This window comes from Phaenicophaeus curvirostris, chromosome 13, assembly GCF_032191515.1.
Source record: "Phaenicophaeus curvirostris isolate KB17595 chromosome 13, BPBGC_Pcur_1.0, whole genome shotgun sequence".
NCBI classification, from domain to species: Eukaryota; Metazoa; Chordata; class Aves; order Cuculiformes; family Cuculidae; genus Phaenicophaeus; species Phaenicophaeus curvirostris.
Window position 1 is genome coordinate 11812937 of NC_091404.1, and position 14982 is coordinate 11827918.

The window sequence follows — 14982 nt, forward strand, 5'->3', positions numbered from 1 at the left end:
GATTGAGCACCACCTCAATCTCATTACTTAATAATAATAAATATGGAAAGGGCAAAATTTGCCTCTGTCATTCAGCAGGGGCCAGATTCTTCTGCGTCTGAAGTGTCTGCGATTTCCAGGGGGTAAGATTAAGCTTCTGCCTCCATTATTATAGCAAATTATTTTCTTGTCTCTGCCTGTGAGTAGGGGACTGGAACCTGTAGAGGATGTTATGTCTAAATACAAGTGTTGAACATTCCCCCCTTCCCCCTTTTAGGAAGGAGATGCTGCACACTATTAAATTCAAAATGCTGTGCCTGGTTGCATTAGTTACCATGCAACACGCTAATGAAATTGAGGATGAAGAACTTATTTTCCCATGTTTGGAGTACTGCAGAATAGATTTAATAGATTTACATGTATGGTGCATTTGTGAAAACACTGTGAAAATGGAGAAGGGAGGGAAGGAAGAAATGTTTATTCATTATCAGCTGATGAATAATTAATTTACAAACGTTGTCTTGTTAAATATAAATTAAATCTTCATTTGACACACTTTATAATTTAGAAGTATAAGCCCAGCATGAATGAAGAGAACTCCCCACTGACTGCTTTCATGTAAATCCCAAAGAGGCAGGGAGGGAGGTTTGGCTTTCGAAGTTAAAGCTGACAAGGAGTAGCAGTGAGGAAGGGGAGGCTGGGGACCTGGGATGCTTTGTCTTTTCTCGTGGGTGCTTTCTGTGCAGGGCTGGCTTAGTGGGGCAGAAGGCAGTGGCTGTCCACACAACCCTCTTGTGAGGATTGCTCCCTCCCCTCTCAGGGCTGTGGGTGGTCGAGCTGCTGAATCACAGCTCTTTGAGGAAAATTCCCATCAATGCCACCTTATCCGAGTGTGCAGCAAGCTGGCAACTGTCTGCGAACAGCTGAGTTATCCCAGCACCAGGGGCGAAGATCCCCAGAAGAGGAGCTAAGCCCTAGGGGGCTAAGCCACCCTTGCAGAGAGTCCTTAAGCATTTTGAGGCATCTCAGAAGCGGAGCTGCATCCTGAGGAACAGCAGCTGTGCTTGGTTGGAAGGCAGTTAGTGTGGGAGCCACAGTGGGAAGCCTCGGGTTACAACCCTGGTATCCCACTGCAAGGCTTTGGTTAATATCTTAGTTTCTTCTTAATAGATGGAGAAACCGAGACCGGTAATAATTGTCTGGCTCTAAGGAACACTTAAGTCTTGATTATACTTAGCTTTGGCTGCTTTAGAATAAGTGGTAAAGAAACGAAATGAAAATGGCATACTTCTTAAAATGCTTGAATGTGTTGCTCTGGAGCACAAGATAAGCCTATAGGTAAAGGAAATTTGTTTCCTCCCCCCTCTTCTTCCCTGATAATAACAGATTCCAGCAGTTGCACAGCACTTCTGAACTGAAAGGACTTAAAAATCCTTCACGAATCATCTGTCTAGGAGGAAATAACCCAGATGCACCCACTTCTACGGTGGATTGCAATGCCTGAAGCACACCACAACCCTCTGCCAAGGACTGCGCGCTCTTCTTGGCCTGCCTGGTGTGCCATGAGAGTCAGGCATCAGCATAAATCTAGTGAAGTTGTACAGGACAACCACTGATGTAATGAGCTAGGTCAGGTTTTGGTCCCTGATAAAGATGTATATTGTAGAAATGTAAAGTGTTGGGAAATGGGTATTGCTCACCAAGGGACCCAGTACTTTTTCTGGCCCATTAGTTTCCACGCCTGAGTGATGGCTCAGCACCATTAAAACTGGTGATGCATTTATAACATCTCTGCAAATACTCATTTACTTGGACAGCGCTATATCTCTTGGTTCCTTGATATTCAGGAATGGTCAGCTGAGCCTGTCCCTGTGTGCCCAAGTGCTAGGAGAGGGACTGCTCCTCACATAGCCAATTATGTTCATATGGTGATGAGGTCAAGTACATGTAGGAGGGCAGTGGCCATCCTGTAGCCATTTTTTGCCATTGCCTTAAGTAAAAATAATCACAACCCCCCTGAGGAATAGTACTAATCACGTGTGTCTAATGAGACAAATCACAAACTGCAACAGAAGGTCTAATGAAATAAAATTAGTTATGCCCATCCTGAACGTAACCCAAGAGGTTCTGCACATTTCAGGGTCTGTTCCCCAAAAGAAAAGGGCTGATTTATTCGCTATAAATAATTCAACCAGCTCCTCTTATTATACAGAACATACACTAATCCCCTCTAGATATTTTCTGTGTGACATCCATGTTAGTAATTTATTTATAGGCTGTTTATTGTGCAGAAAACACAAAAGGAGTCTGTTATCAGTAAAGATGAACAAAAAGCTGAAGTTTTGACTCTAAAATTTGGAGTTAAATGAAATATGAAAATCTGGACAGCAGCCTCCTGCAGGCAGGGGGAAGTGCTTCTCTTCAGAGGCATTTCTTGAGAGCAAAGTCCTAAAGTTAGTTAACATCTGTGCTCCCTAGTCCAATGCTAAATGGGGAATCTGGCTGTACTCAGTCAGGTTTCTTAAGCCACAGCGTCAGTCTTGGCACACAGGTGCCTCCACACAGCCCGCAGCTCGGGCAGCCTCTGGCCCTCGGGTAAAACGGGACAAATCAACATTAGTAATGAAGTAAGCGGCTCTTGTAAATTCCTTCATGGAGCGGAGCCTCCTGCATTCATTTTGTGCCAGCCTTTGGAGAAAACTCACATTTCTTCAGCCAGCCTGAATGCAGAGGTGTTTTTTTGCTCTGAAGCTTTGCAGGCAGCCTGGGAAGGATGGTAACTGTAGGCGCTTCCCAAGTTGTCAGTGGGTTCACTGTGCCCGACCTGAGAGCATTGTGACTCGTAATTCCTCACCTTTACCCACACAAAACCTATGTTCAAAAACACAGCGCTGGACCACAGCAGCTGCGCCTCGGCTCCTTTTCTGAAGGTATCCACCAACAACTGGTTTTCTGCTTGTTAATAGACCATGATGGCAGTTTTCCAGTGACCCTCCTTACTGTGGCCTGGACTGGGCTGAACGGATGTCCTCTGCTGTGGTAACCCTGGCACTTAGCAGTTCTCTTGGTTTGGTAGGAGCTTTACACCTTTGGTGGGGCATCAAAAGAGGCTTTGCCATCGTGCACAGGCATGGACGTGGCTGCAGTCACTTGGTGGTGGGAAAGCAGCTTTGCCTATCACGCGTTGGTAGAGATATGTCTTGGAGATGCAGTTTCAGGCTCAGAACTGCGATGCGCAAAGAAAAGCGTGGATGCAGCCGTCTCCATCACATTAACTAATGGAGTTGCTCTGCAATTCCCCACTGGTCCTACTTCTCCATCCAGAGATGTGTGTGTGTGGACAGGCCAGGAAGCATGTGTTTGATTCAGGTACTGATCTGTGCTCTGAACTTCATTAAATTGATTCTTCTAAGTCAAAGAGAAAGCACTGTTGTGTCAAATTTGAAAGATATATGCTCTGAGCTGTACCAATAGCTGTCGTTTGATGGGCTAAATTATTTTTTAAGGCAGAGTTGATTTATCTGAGCTGAAGGCTTTAGATCTCTCCACATGAAGGATCTGGATATTTCAGGTGCATGAGAGCCACGTCAAAGAGCTGGTCAGAGGCCAGGGTTTCTGGTCTAGGGTGAAAAGCCAGCGTCATAAAGGAGGGGGTCTCGGTCTCCCCTCCCACTTGGGACAAACAGGCAAAATTCTTAAGGGTTTCTGGGGGAAAATGGGTTTAGGGATAATCAGAATATTTCTGTTCAGTATCATCAGATTGTTTTTATTTGCTTTTCATATGGTGATAAATTCTGTCCTACAAATAGAGCAGGAGAATGAGTATTTGAAAATAAAAGTCAAAATGAAGTGAATCAGATAGAAAAGAGTAAAGGCAAATACTTTGCTAGCTTATTGAAGAAAAAAGGTTTCTGAATGAAACGATGAGGTTGGGGTAATTCATTTTAGGTTTAGAGGATTTAATTTATTTTAATTTATTTTCAACAAAACTTTGGGGTTTTTTTCAGTAGAAATCGGTTCTGTTTTATTTCCTGCACCCCCAGATGAAGCAGTCCTACCCTCTCCCCTAAAAGGCTGATATGAAATCTGCCTGCTATAAATGTGTTATTAAATGGAGACTGTTTCTCAGAATTCAGTGGTTGTGGGTGACCAGAGGCAATGTGCTTCAAGGACCTCTTCATGCCTCGATGTTAAAGGCTGAATATTCAGGCTATTACATCCCATCTCCCTGCACAGGAAGGGTTTAATTGCCCATGATACAAATTGCAAGCGAGCAGCAGCGAAGCAGTGATGCTGCCAGCCTGAGCCTCCCCACGGCATCAGTGCTGGCAGGGCAAAGGCAACACTTTTCTTCTGCTCCCTGCAAACTCTTGCATCTACTCCGTGCCTTCAGGTGCTTCCTCAGTGCCTCTGCATCTTCAGCTTGGTGTCTTCTGTGCTGGTAGGAGATAGGTGTTAGGGTCAGCACGTGTGTGGGAGATAGATCTTCATGGTCACCTTCCGTGATGCCTTATACTGTTGGGCAGCAGTCCATTCTTCCCTGCTGTAGGTTTGCTGGCACTGCAGCCTTTTCACACCAGCACTGCTGAGGCTGATGTCACCAATTCCTGATGCAACAGGTCCTCAAAGCGCCAGAGAAATCAAACTGGCTGCATGGGCCACTGTGAGTGGGGAATAAGTCTGGTCAGGGGTCTTGGACTTGCTGTGTGCTGAGCTTGGCATGTACTGGTAGTGTGGAGCTGGTGGTAGCTGGGGACACTGGCATAATCCTTGCTTGTCCATCTTCGTCTCCAGAGGGCTTTGGTGTGAGGGCTTTTGTGGCTGGTCTCTGACCTGCATTTAGCTGAGAATGGCTCTACATCTGATCAGCCAGAATTGAAGGCAGTGGTAATGGCTCACCCAGGGGCAGAAACACATGGAAGGTGTGAATCTAGGAGTGTGGGTGGGGGAACACCTTGTGTCCATGTGGCTGGGGAACTGGGAAGGTCAGAGCAGGGACTTTGCAAATGCGGAAAGCCTTATTTCTGACACTCTCTCTCTGATCTGCATCTCTTTCCCTCCAGCTTTGCCAGTGAACTTGTTATACCTCCCACACCAATCCTGTGTCTGTTGGTTTGTCATTCTCCTCCAAAGACACCCAAAGCCAGCTTAGTAATGTAGTGAGGACAAGGAGGGGAAGCAGAGCAGTTGGGTAGAGAAGTGGGAAGAATTAGCAGGAGTTAGGATAGTTGTTCCTACAGCCACAGGGAAGTAGGAGAGTGAAGCTGAGATGATAACTGGCTGATCTTATCTTCATTTTTTTCCCTTGAAGAGAAAAGCTGACAGCAGAGAGAACCATAATATTTAATATTTGAGACAACCGTTTCCTTTCATGATGTGTCAGTGGTGGACTAACAGACCTGTCCAGAGCTTGCAGCCTTCGTTAGTCACGTCCTTTCTCACAAGGTGCAGATTCATGATGGACTCTGGTAGCTGGGGTAGGTAGAGTGATTGAGTTTAAAGGAGGCATCTGCAGTAGGCTGGATCTCAACAAAACAGTTGGGAGCTGGGAAAAAGGACTGGGAATACTGGCCCAGTTTCTGAGGAAAGTCTATTGCAGCTGCCAGGTGCTATGGAAAGCGAGCAGCCTAGAGCAGCAGAGCTCTGGAGGTCCTGTTTTTCTAGTGGCTGATGTCCTGGCTTCCAAATGACCATCGTACTTGACCTGAAGTGTCGATGTATGCCTGGAAAGGAGAATTAGCTGGCCTGGTGTCCCTTCTGTAACTGCAGTCCAGCTTGCTTTGCCCTTGAAATACCCAACAGGGGAGATGGAAAGAAATTGTTCTTTCTCTGTAACCTGATTCATTTTTTCCAGCTGCTTTCCTCAGCCTGGTGCTCCCTTGAAATCTCATTAGGGCTGGGCTGTGATTTTGTAGTGGCTTGAAAAGAACAACAGCGAAAGAAAAAACAAAACAAAGCAGGGAGAGGGAACTGGCAGGGCAGGAGGAGAAACCTGGCAAGCACAGCAAGGGGGCACGAGAGAGAACATGAAACAGGTTTCCTGGAAAGAGTCAGTGGAGCAGAGTTGCACTGTCCCCACCTCCTCCTTCATCTGGGGCCAAGAAAGAACAGTGTCAGGAGCGAGGATTTCTGCAGAAGGCATAAAACCCAAACCCTCCCCTTTTGTGAAAGCAGAACTTTCTCAGATTGTCTGAATGTGCTATTTTCCTTGAGGATGAAGATTAGAAAGGGATTTATACAGGCAAACAGTGGTTTTCTTCCTGGCCAGCACAGGCATTTCTGTACCATGCATGGGATCCCAGGGATGTGGATGCACTGTTCTTTCTCAGACCCATTTTCATGGGAGGAGGACAGAGTAGAACCAGGGTTTGGGAGGTGGGCATCTCTCTTGGATGCCACCCTAGCACACTGGTTCTTGTGTCTTGACCTCAAAGCACAGCTTCTGTAGCAATTCCTTCATCACTAAGACTTCAGTGGGAGGAACTTCGTCTGTTCTCTTTGCATGACAATCGACATCCAGCCTAGATCACTAGACACCTGTAAGTCCATAGAGAGAGGCAGTCCCTGCCCTGGAGAGCATATGGTTTTACCAGATAAAGCAAAGTTGCACAAGAAGGTGGAAAGAGAGTGGGGAAATAATGTGATGCTTGAATAAGGGCATTACAGTTGAAGCTGTTTCTGTTTGAGGAGGGGTATGAGCAGGGTGGTAATGCCTTTCTTGCTGAGTGGTGAGCTACAGACCAAAGAGAGTGTGGAGAGGAGCACGGAGAGGAGGAAAGAAGACTAGAACAGGGAGTGAAAAGGGTCAAAACTCAAGAAAGCCTGGAAAGATGAAAAAACAACAAAGGGAACTGAGCCGCAGATGTTGGCTGTTCGGTCTCTGAGCAGACAGGGAAAGGTGCTGAGACAATTACAGAGCTCTACAGAGTACTATGGACTGCTCTACCTCTCCAAAACCCGCAATCCTCCCAGATAGGGACTGGATGTAAATAAAAATCAGACCCTGGATCTCAGAGGCAGTGTTGACTTTGCAGCCTCTTAGTCCATCTGGTGAGCCAGCAGCAGGCTGTGCTGGGGTCTGGCAAAGCCAGTGGTGATGTGGCAGCAGTGGTCCCTTCTGTATAGGGTACCAGATTGGAGCCAGGGAGACAGGTCCAGCTGGTGTGTCCTAAGTCTAGAAGGATGCTTGCTATAATAATTCAAAACTGCACAGACACATTCCTCTGACAGTTGAAGACACTTGTGTCCTTTAATGTTTGGAGGGCTTTCCTGCCTTCCTTCGCTTCACCTGAAGGCCTTGCTGCTGCAACAGGATACTGCTCTCATTCCTGCCTCTCTGTCCTAGAGAGGGAGTGAGGCTGCAGTGTTCAACTCCTGAACTGAGCAGGAGTCTGCAGGAAGCCTCTTGGGAATCCAATAGCCCAGGACAGTGAGCTTTTTAATGACTGAGAGATGGGGCAAGGAGCATGTCAGAGGTGGAGTAACAGTTCATGTTCCCAGGCAGTAATAGACTTGTAGGTGTCTCCGTGGGAACAAGCTGACCATTCCAGTCACCCCTTCCCAGGAGTGTTTAGGGCTGGATACCTTGGGGGATTCATGGAACCTCATAACTTCATTTGTGTGGTACAAGGGAACTCCAGCAGTTGCTGTAACAGTCCTGGGCAGTATTAGACGGCCCATCCCAGGGTTTCATTTTAATCACAGTGGGTGGCATGGGAACGGGAAGTGCAATTAAACAAATTCCAGCTTCTCATCTGAATCTTGCCAAGCCATCCTAAAGGAGCAGCCTTGGGGAGTTAATTGTGTGCAGTGAGAAGGTTTGTCTTCTAGCCCTTTCAGATAGAATTTCTTTTTGTCTTCTCAAACTCCCTGTGAGCTTAAAGGACAAAAAAAAAGGGCACCTGCTCGAAGTACTAAGTATTCTCTACCAGTTATCCTATGTGCTTCTGTCCTCACCTCTTCTCTTCCCTCACCTGCTTTCTTCTTCTGGCACAAAGTTGCTTCAAGCCAAACATCGTGGGGACCATTAAATCATTTAGCAGTAAGGTTTGACATGCAAACAAGACATTGGGTAAGCGTGGCTTTGCTTTGCAAGCAGCCCAAGCTTTTTCTAGAGATCATCATAACTGGGCTGCACACATGACTTTCCATTGGGAGCATGTCCTGCCCTGAGAGTGGTGAAAAAAACCCCCCACAAACTAAAAGAAGGCAGGTCCTTCCCTGCAGTGCTTTGCATAATACTTCATTGAAGTGGTCAGTGTCTTTCCCTTTAATTAATTCTGCCCTATCTGTGTATAACGTTCTTTGTCCATGCCTCTGCCTTTTCTGTTATAACCTCGTCAGGGACAGTGCAGACAGACTGTGCTTCTATAAACCAGAGTCTGGCTGATGTCATGTCTCGACTCAAGGACTTTCCTTGATCCTTTGGGTAATGACTGTTAATCAGATGCTAAAATACACGTCTAGGTCATGTGCCCCTGGGGCTCACAGTGAGGGACTCCGTATGCCAGGCTACGTTCCCATGAAAAAAAACGAAAGAGGCACCATGACAATCAGCAGCCATCCTGGGGTTGCATGTGAGGAGATAACATCACTGAAGGAAAGGAAGCAGTGGTACAAGGGAACAGCTCACAAGTAAAGGTTTGGGAGAAATGAAACGTTCTGGTTGGCTGTCATGAGTATAAAAACCTGTCTTTTGTATGTCCTTGCTTGCACTTGCATGGGAGCAGGCATCAGCAGAGGTGTGTGAGAACTAGAGATCTCAGAAGCTAGCACTTGGCTTTGAAAGCCCTGTCCAGTTTCCATCTGCAGAGACCTCAAGGGTGAGCAAGCCATGATTGGGGCATTTGAGATCGACAGAGCAGCATGTACAGCATGTCTTGTTTGAAGGTTTCTGGCACGAGCACAGGACATAGTGATGGTTTTTAACAGCAAGTTTATATTATAAAAAGAATGCTGTCTCAACTGAGATTCCCTGGGCAGAGGCAAAAGACATTCAGACAAGGACAGTGCTGCTGGTGTTGCTGCAGAAGTGAAACAGATGGGAAGTTCAGCGTGTCACCTTGAAAACACAGATCATCAGAGCTCTGCTCCTTTTGTCCTTGTAAGCTCCCCTAGTCATTCGAGCATCATGTCTAGAAAGATCTCTGGGGTCTGATTTGGAAAGAGGAGGATCTTGGAAACATAATGAAACTTTTATTCTCATTCTTTTGCTCTTTGTTGTTGAAGAGACTTTGCTGTATCAGTACATCAGGATGGGGAGTAAGGAGGTGCTCCAGGGCCATGAAGGTTAGGGCAGACCAGCTGGGGCTGGATGACCCAAGAAGCAGAGCTTAGGGTAGCACACAATGAGAACAGTGGCCAGCTCCCAGCTCTTTTATGCTGGGGACAGGCTGATTTCAGAACCCGTATATTTTCTTTTGCATTGAAAATTTTGGGGTTTTCTTTGAAATGGCTTTTCACATGGAAATTCCACAGCTTTTCACCTAAACTGTGTTTTTAAAAAAGAAAGGGTTTTAGAGTGCAGTAATACCTCTTTGTTGTTGGTTTTTTTTCATGCTGTTGTGGTTTTTTTTTCTTGCAAGATGAAATATTATTGTCAACTCTACATCCCCATATTTCTCACAAGCGTTCTTTTACTGGGCAGGGTTTTTTTCCATTAAATGTCTTCAGATTTTACCATTTTCTGGAATTGGGTTTCCACCAGCATCTGTGCTACCCACGTGAGGAAAACAGGGTCTGGTCAGTGATGTGCAGCAGTGCAAGGTGATGACGGTGACCAAGGGCCAGCACGGACATGCTGAAGGGCTGAGTTGGACACCAGCCCACACAGCTAGCAGCAGCAGCACTGCAGGGTGTTTTTCAGGATTGGATAAACTCACATGATAGTATTTAGGCTAACCAGTGTTCAGTGTTTGCCTTATGGGTACTTTGATTTATTGTTTTACACCTTTAGTTTGATGTAATATTGCATGCGTGCCAACATGTGTGTGTTATCCCACGTGTGATCCAAAAGGCACGACCTAACTCTTAGAGCGGTTCCTCCTATTTCACTAGCTCCTTCTGTTGAAAACGCTAAAAAAGCCTGTGCTTTTACAGAGAAGTTAACAGCCTCCTTGTGCTGCATAGCAGATGGTACACTAATGTTGGAGGCGTATTTTACAATAACCCCTTTCCACATGGAGAAATTGAGGTATTGAGAAGTCTCTTTCTGATGCTTGAGAATTAATCAGGGCAAAGAGAAAATACAGGGATGCAGAAGTTCAAGAAACAGCACTGCCATAAGTTTTAGGGGTGAGCTCATCCTGCTAAACTTCACCTACTCAGCCTTTATCAATCTGGACTTTTCTAAAGTCAGTAAGAGCGTGAGGCATTTCCAGAAGACAACTTGGGCAGCTGCATATTGGGATGTCCCTCCAGAAGTGCCTACCCTTGCTGTGACTGTAGGGAAACCTGTGGTGAAAAACCTACTATTTTAATCACCTTGGTCAGATGCCTAAAACTAAGTGGGATCTGATTAATGCTCAGACAAAAGACTGAGCACTGCCCCATAGCTGATCAGGGCAGAGTCACGGTCATGCAAGGCTCCTCAGCATCAATGTAAACCTCTCCTGATGGAAACAGGTGCTAAAAGTCTCCAGGAACTGATGTGGTTTAACCCCAGCCACCAATTAAGCACCACACAGCTGCTCACTCACTTCCCCCCAGCAGGATGGGATAGAATCAGAAGGGTGAAAGTGCTCGCAAAGACTGCAGCATTTTTGTATAAATCTTGCATCAGATAATTTTGAATGAAAATACATTTGTAAATGCCAATATTTCCCAATGGGTTCCTCATCTAGAAGCAAGGGAGACAGCTCAGCTAGTAAGTTCTTTGTCGTGAATAGCTGTTCTTATAATAGCCACTGAAATTAGATCAAACCACAGAACAGTGACAATAACAGCTCAGATTTTTCAGAAGAGCTGAATGACTTCTGCACTACACCTTTTGCAAAGGCTGGCTATGAATGGCACAAGAGGAGCTCTTTAATGCTGATCCCTTCTCAAAATCTGGGCTTGACAACAAATACTAAACCCCTGAGATAGCTGACCCTCCCCTCTCCCAGAATGTTAGCACTGGTTATCCCAGACCTAAATGCTGAACTTTACAGCAGGACATTTGACCTTAACAGCCAGCCCAGAAGGAAGATATTATAAATTACTCTAACATGGATTTATCATTGCATTTTTGATTGGTTTCTCCTACACCAGAGGTATCACTGAGGAGGAGCAATGTAAGCTCATACTGTCCAGAACAGGGTTTTCAGGGGTCATGGAGAATATGTCAAATGCTGTGTTATTTTGGTCCCAGCAGCTGGTAAGGAAAACAAAATGGTCCCAAGCAGAATAAAGTCAACCCTCCCCATACATGTAATTTCCTTGGGCTGCCAGTACACCATCTTTTCCCTGCTGTGCCAATGCTTCTTTGCCCACCTATGGGTTCTATTTCACTGTTTCACCACTTGATCCATACCTTCATCATCACATACCCTGTGTCCAAGCAGTACGCAGTGCAATCTAGGGCATTTAGAAGCTGGAATGGGCTCTCCCTACCTCCTCTTTTCAGGCAGTGGCCATATTTGTGCACTCAGGTTTGAGTGCTGCTTTCCTAGCTCTGTGTCTCCTCATGTCTGTTTTGGATGAACTGTAGAGGCAGTGCCATCGCTTTGAACATGCGGCATCTCTCCCCATTTAGAGATATGTTAGGACCTCATCCCCATCACCTTTGCTTGTCCCCGTGTATAAGTAGGGTGAAGGATCAGCCGGAGAGTGATTTGACTGCCTGATGGCAAATGTTCTTTTCCTGTGATCTCATTCCTATGCAAGGGACATTTTCGGTACCAATCATTCATCACCAGTTGGTGGACAGCGGAGCGAAGGCAAGGAAAATTAAGCGGGGAGTCGTGCACTGCCCTGCTCTGCCTGCCCAGGCAGGACATGCTGTCCCAGGGAGCAAGCTAAGAGCACTGCATCTATTTTAACAGCATGGTTTGAGGAAGTCGGCTCTGAACCAGCAGCGAGGGCAGTGGAGGGAGGATATGCTGCAGTCATAAAAATTCCACCAAGATAAATCAGTAGAGGGAGGAGGAGAATGAAACAGAGATGGCAAAGTCAGACATTGATCATCTTTGCCCACAGGAGAGAGGGAGACGATGCTTCTGTGGTCATGGGGATTTAATGGAAGTGAAAAGGAGCAAAGTCCAAGTCAGAGAGAAGCTCAGGAGCAGGTGTCATCCTTTAGTATGGGCTGGTGAAACTGGATTTAGGAGGCTGGTTCAGACAGCCACTGAGTGCCAGACATGCTCCTGCACAACACTAATTAGCACCTTCTCAGGCAAGCTGTAAGGGAGGGTAAGGAGCAAATTCTCTACAACAGCAAGCAGCAGGACAGTGAGCTAATGACGTGGACTACCACCAGTCCAATCTTAGACAGGAGCTGCCTCACAGAAATACTAGTTATGTGTGAGCTAGGACACCCTGTCTCTCACTAAAACCAAAGATCCTCATTATGATGGAAACTCTGTTTTCTGTCTGCAAGAGACTCAAGATTTTGAACTGGTTGCACCAAGAACTGGGTCCATAGCAGCCCCTGCTCCAGCTTCCTTTTTTAATCTTCAGCAAGGGAATTCTGCCAGGAATGCATAGTGCCCCATTTTTTCATAACATTTACATAACCATAAACAATTTACAGTGTAAGTCCCGCTGAAAGGCGTGGATTCTCATTAGGTTTATGCACAACATTACTATTGCTACATGTAGAAATTAGGCAAATGGAACACTGCTGGCCTGTATCCTAATAAATAACAGAAAGAGCTGTCTGCCTGCCTTCTCTGATAAGCTGATGAGCAGCTTTCCTTGCCTATATTTGAAAGGTGTAGCTGGATTCAGCCAACATCCACACTGCATCTTCATGCCTGTGCTTCAAAGGACTGTTTGGTTTGAGTTGGCTGTCAAAAGGAAGCCCAAGCCCTTGTTCCTATGGTCTTGGTTTTCCAGACATGGATCAGGCCAAATATGTTATAGCTAATTCACCAGTCAATACACAGTCTTTGACTTTTCCTAAGTGTGCCATAGATGTCCCAGCCCTGAGCTAAAGATGTGCCTGGAAACGTGTCAGTGGCCATCAATACCTGATCCTAAACTTATAAAAGCAAATGTTCTGGCTGTGACTGTAAAACAGTAGCCTGCAGACCAGAGAACGGGACTCTGCTTTGCCTGAATCCCTCTCAGAAAGACATGTTCTTCCTTCTCACTCACAGGAATACACCATCGATATCTTCTTTGCTCAGACATGGTATGACCGGCGTCTTCGTTTCAACAGCACCTTGAAGGCCCTCACACTGAACACCAATATGGTGAGCCGCATCTGGATCCCAGATACCTTTTTTAGGAACTCCAAGCGGGCCGATTCCCACTGGATAACCACTCCTAATCAGCTCCTCCGCATCTGGAATGACGGAAAAGTGCTCTACACGCTCAGGTACATCCAGCAGGCACTCTTGCCAGTTGCTGAGGTGAGAGAACAGGGAGCTGGTCAAGGTAGAGGAGGTTTCCAGGTGTCCTGAGACAGAGGAGTAGAGATGTCTCCCTGCACGTGTGACGGGAGTACACATGCAGTACTGGTTGCAGAATGGTCTTACCCATACCAGGATGAAACTGTTTCCCTGTATCACACCTAGAAAAAAGTCAAAATTATAAACCGTTTCCTATACCAAAATCCTTTAAAAGTTTATATTGGTCAGTCCAGCTATTTCATTCTGATAAGAAACATTTGGCTTTTGTTCCCATAAATTCTCTCTCCCATAAACGAATCTGAAAAGCTCACTAAACAAAAAGGCTTTTTGAATGTGAAAATGAGATGTTTTTTCTCACTTTGAAAATATCCAAACATATGTTTTGTTTTGCTGCTGTTTTGAAATGTTCCTGCAAATAGACTGATCTTCAACAAATTAGTGTTTCTCTCTCAAGGAAGCGAGAATCCCTCTGTTACATTGTGATGTTGGAATCAACCCACCTTCACCAACACAAAATCCCCGTCTCTCTCTCTCTCTCTCTCTCTCTCTCTCTCTCTCTTCCTCTCTCAGGCTGACGATTGAGGCTGAATGTCTGCTTCAGCTGCAGAATTTCCCTATGGACACTCACTCCTGCCCTTTGGTTTTTTCTAGTTGTGAGTACTCATATATCTGATATATTTTTAAAGGGCAAGTAGAGAAGCCTCAATAGAGTAAAACTCTCTGGGAAGACCATCATCCCTTTTAGCTAAATTTTTCACCTAATCTCTATGATGCTCTCCCTGGGCCATTACCCATCACGCTCTGAAGCTTCCTCCAACTCCTGGGCTATCATAGGTCTTCAGGAATAGATTGACAGCACGTGAGTTTCTCCTTTATTTGGGTGGATGGTTGGAGATGATTACTTCGCTAACCAGAAGGTCACTCTGTCCTACTAGATGGAATATATCCCTTCAGCTGGCAGACAAGTGGCACCCATCCTGCCTTGCATCTTGCCTCTTCTCCCACTCTCTGAGGGGACAGCTTGGCTTTCCTGACCTCAGCCCAGACACAGGCCCACATTCTGCACCCAAGGCCACTGCAAAGGAGGGGTACTCACGTCTCCCCTCTTAGTCCTCACTTGTTCATTCCTATCAGCAGAGAAGGTTGCTGATGTGGACACATCTCCCCTAGTAATTTTGCAAGAGGCCTTTCTGCACTAGGAGATTCTTGCCCTCACGCATTGGTTGAAAATCTGATTTAATCATGTTAGCTTAGGTTCACCTCTCCCACTTCCCCTGCCACTTGAGAGATGCAGCTCACGTGGCTTTGAGGTTCTTCAGATAGAGGCAGCACGCTGAGGAGATACTACCCCCTTGTCTCCCACCACTCCTCATTCTTTGCTAATTAATGTTACATGGTTTACATGCTTGATAATTAGAAACACATTTTTAGTTTTCTGCCAAGCTCTTCC

At 45.9% G+C, this 14982-nt stretch overlaps 1 protein-coding gene across 1 annotated transcript in view; it reads left to right on the plus strand.

Annotated features, from left to right (window-relative positions):
- Positions 1–14982, plus strand: part of LOC138726085 (gamma-aminobutyric acid receptor subunit gamma-4) — a 33591-nt gene that overhangs the window by 10797 nt on the left and 7812 nt on the right. The window contains exons 4-5 of the mRNA XM_069867508.1: positions 13278–13498; positions 14103–14185. Coding sequence (XP_069723609.1) covers positions 13278–13498; positions 14103–14185 — 304 coding nt within the window. The remainder of the gene's footprint in view (positions 1–13277; positions 13499–14102; positions 14186–14982) is intronic.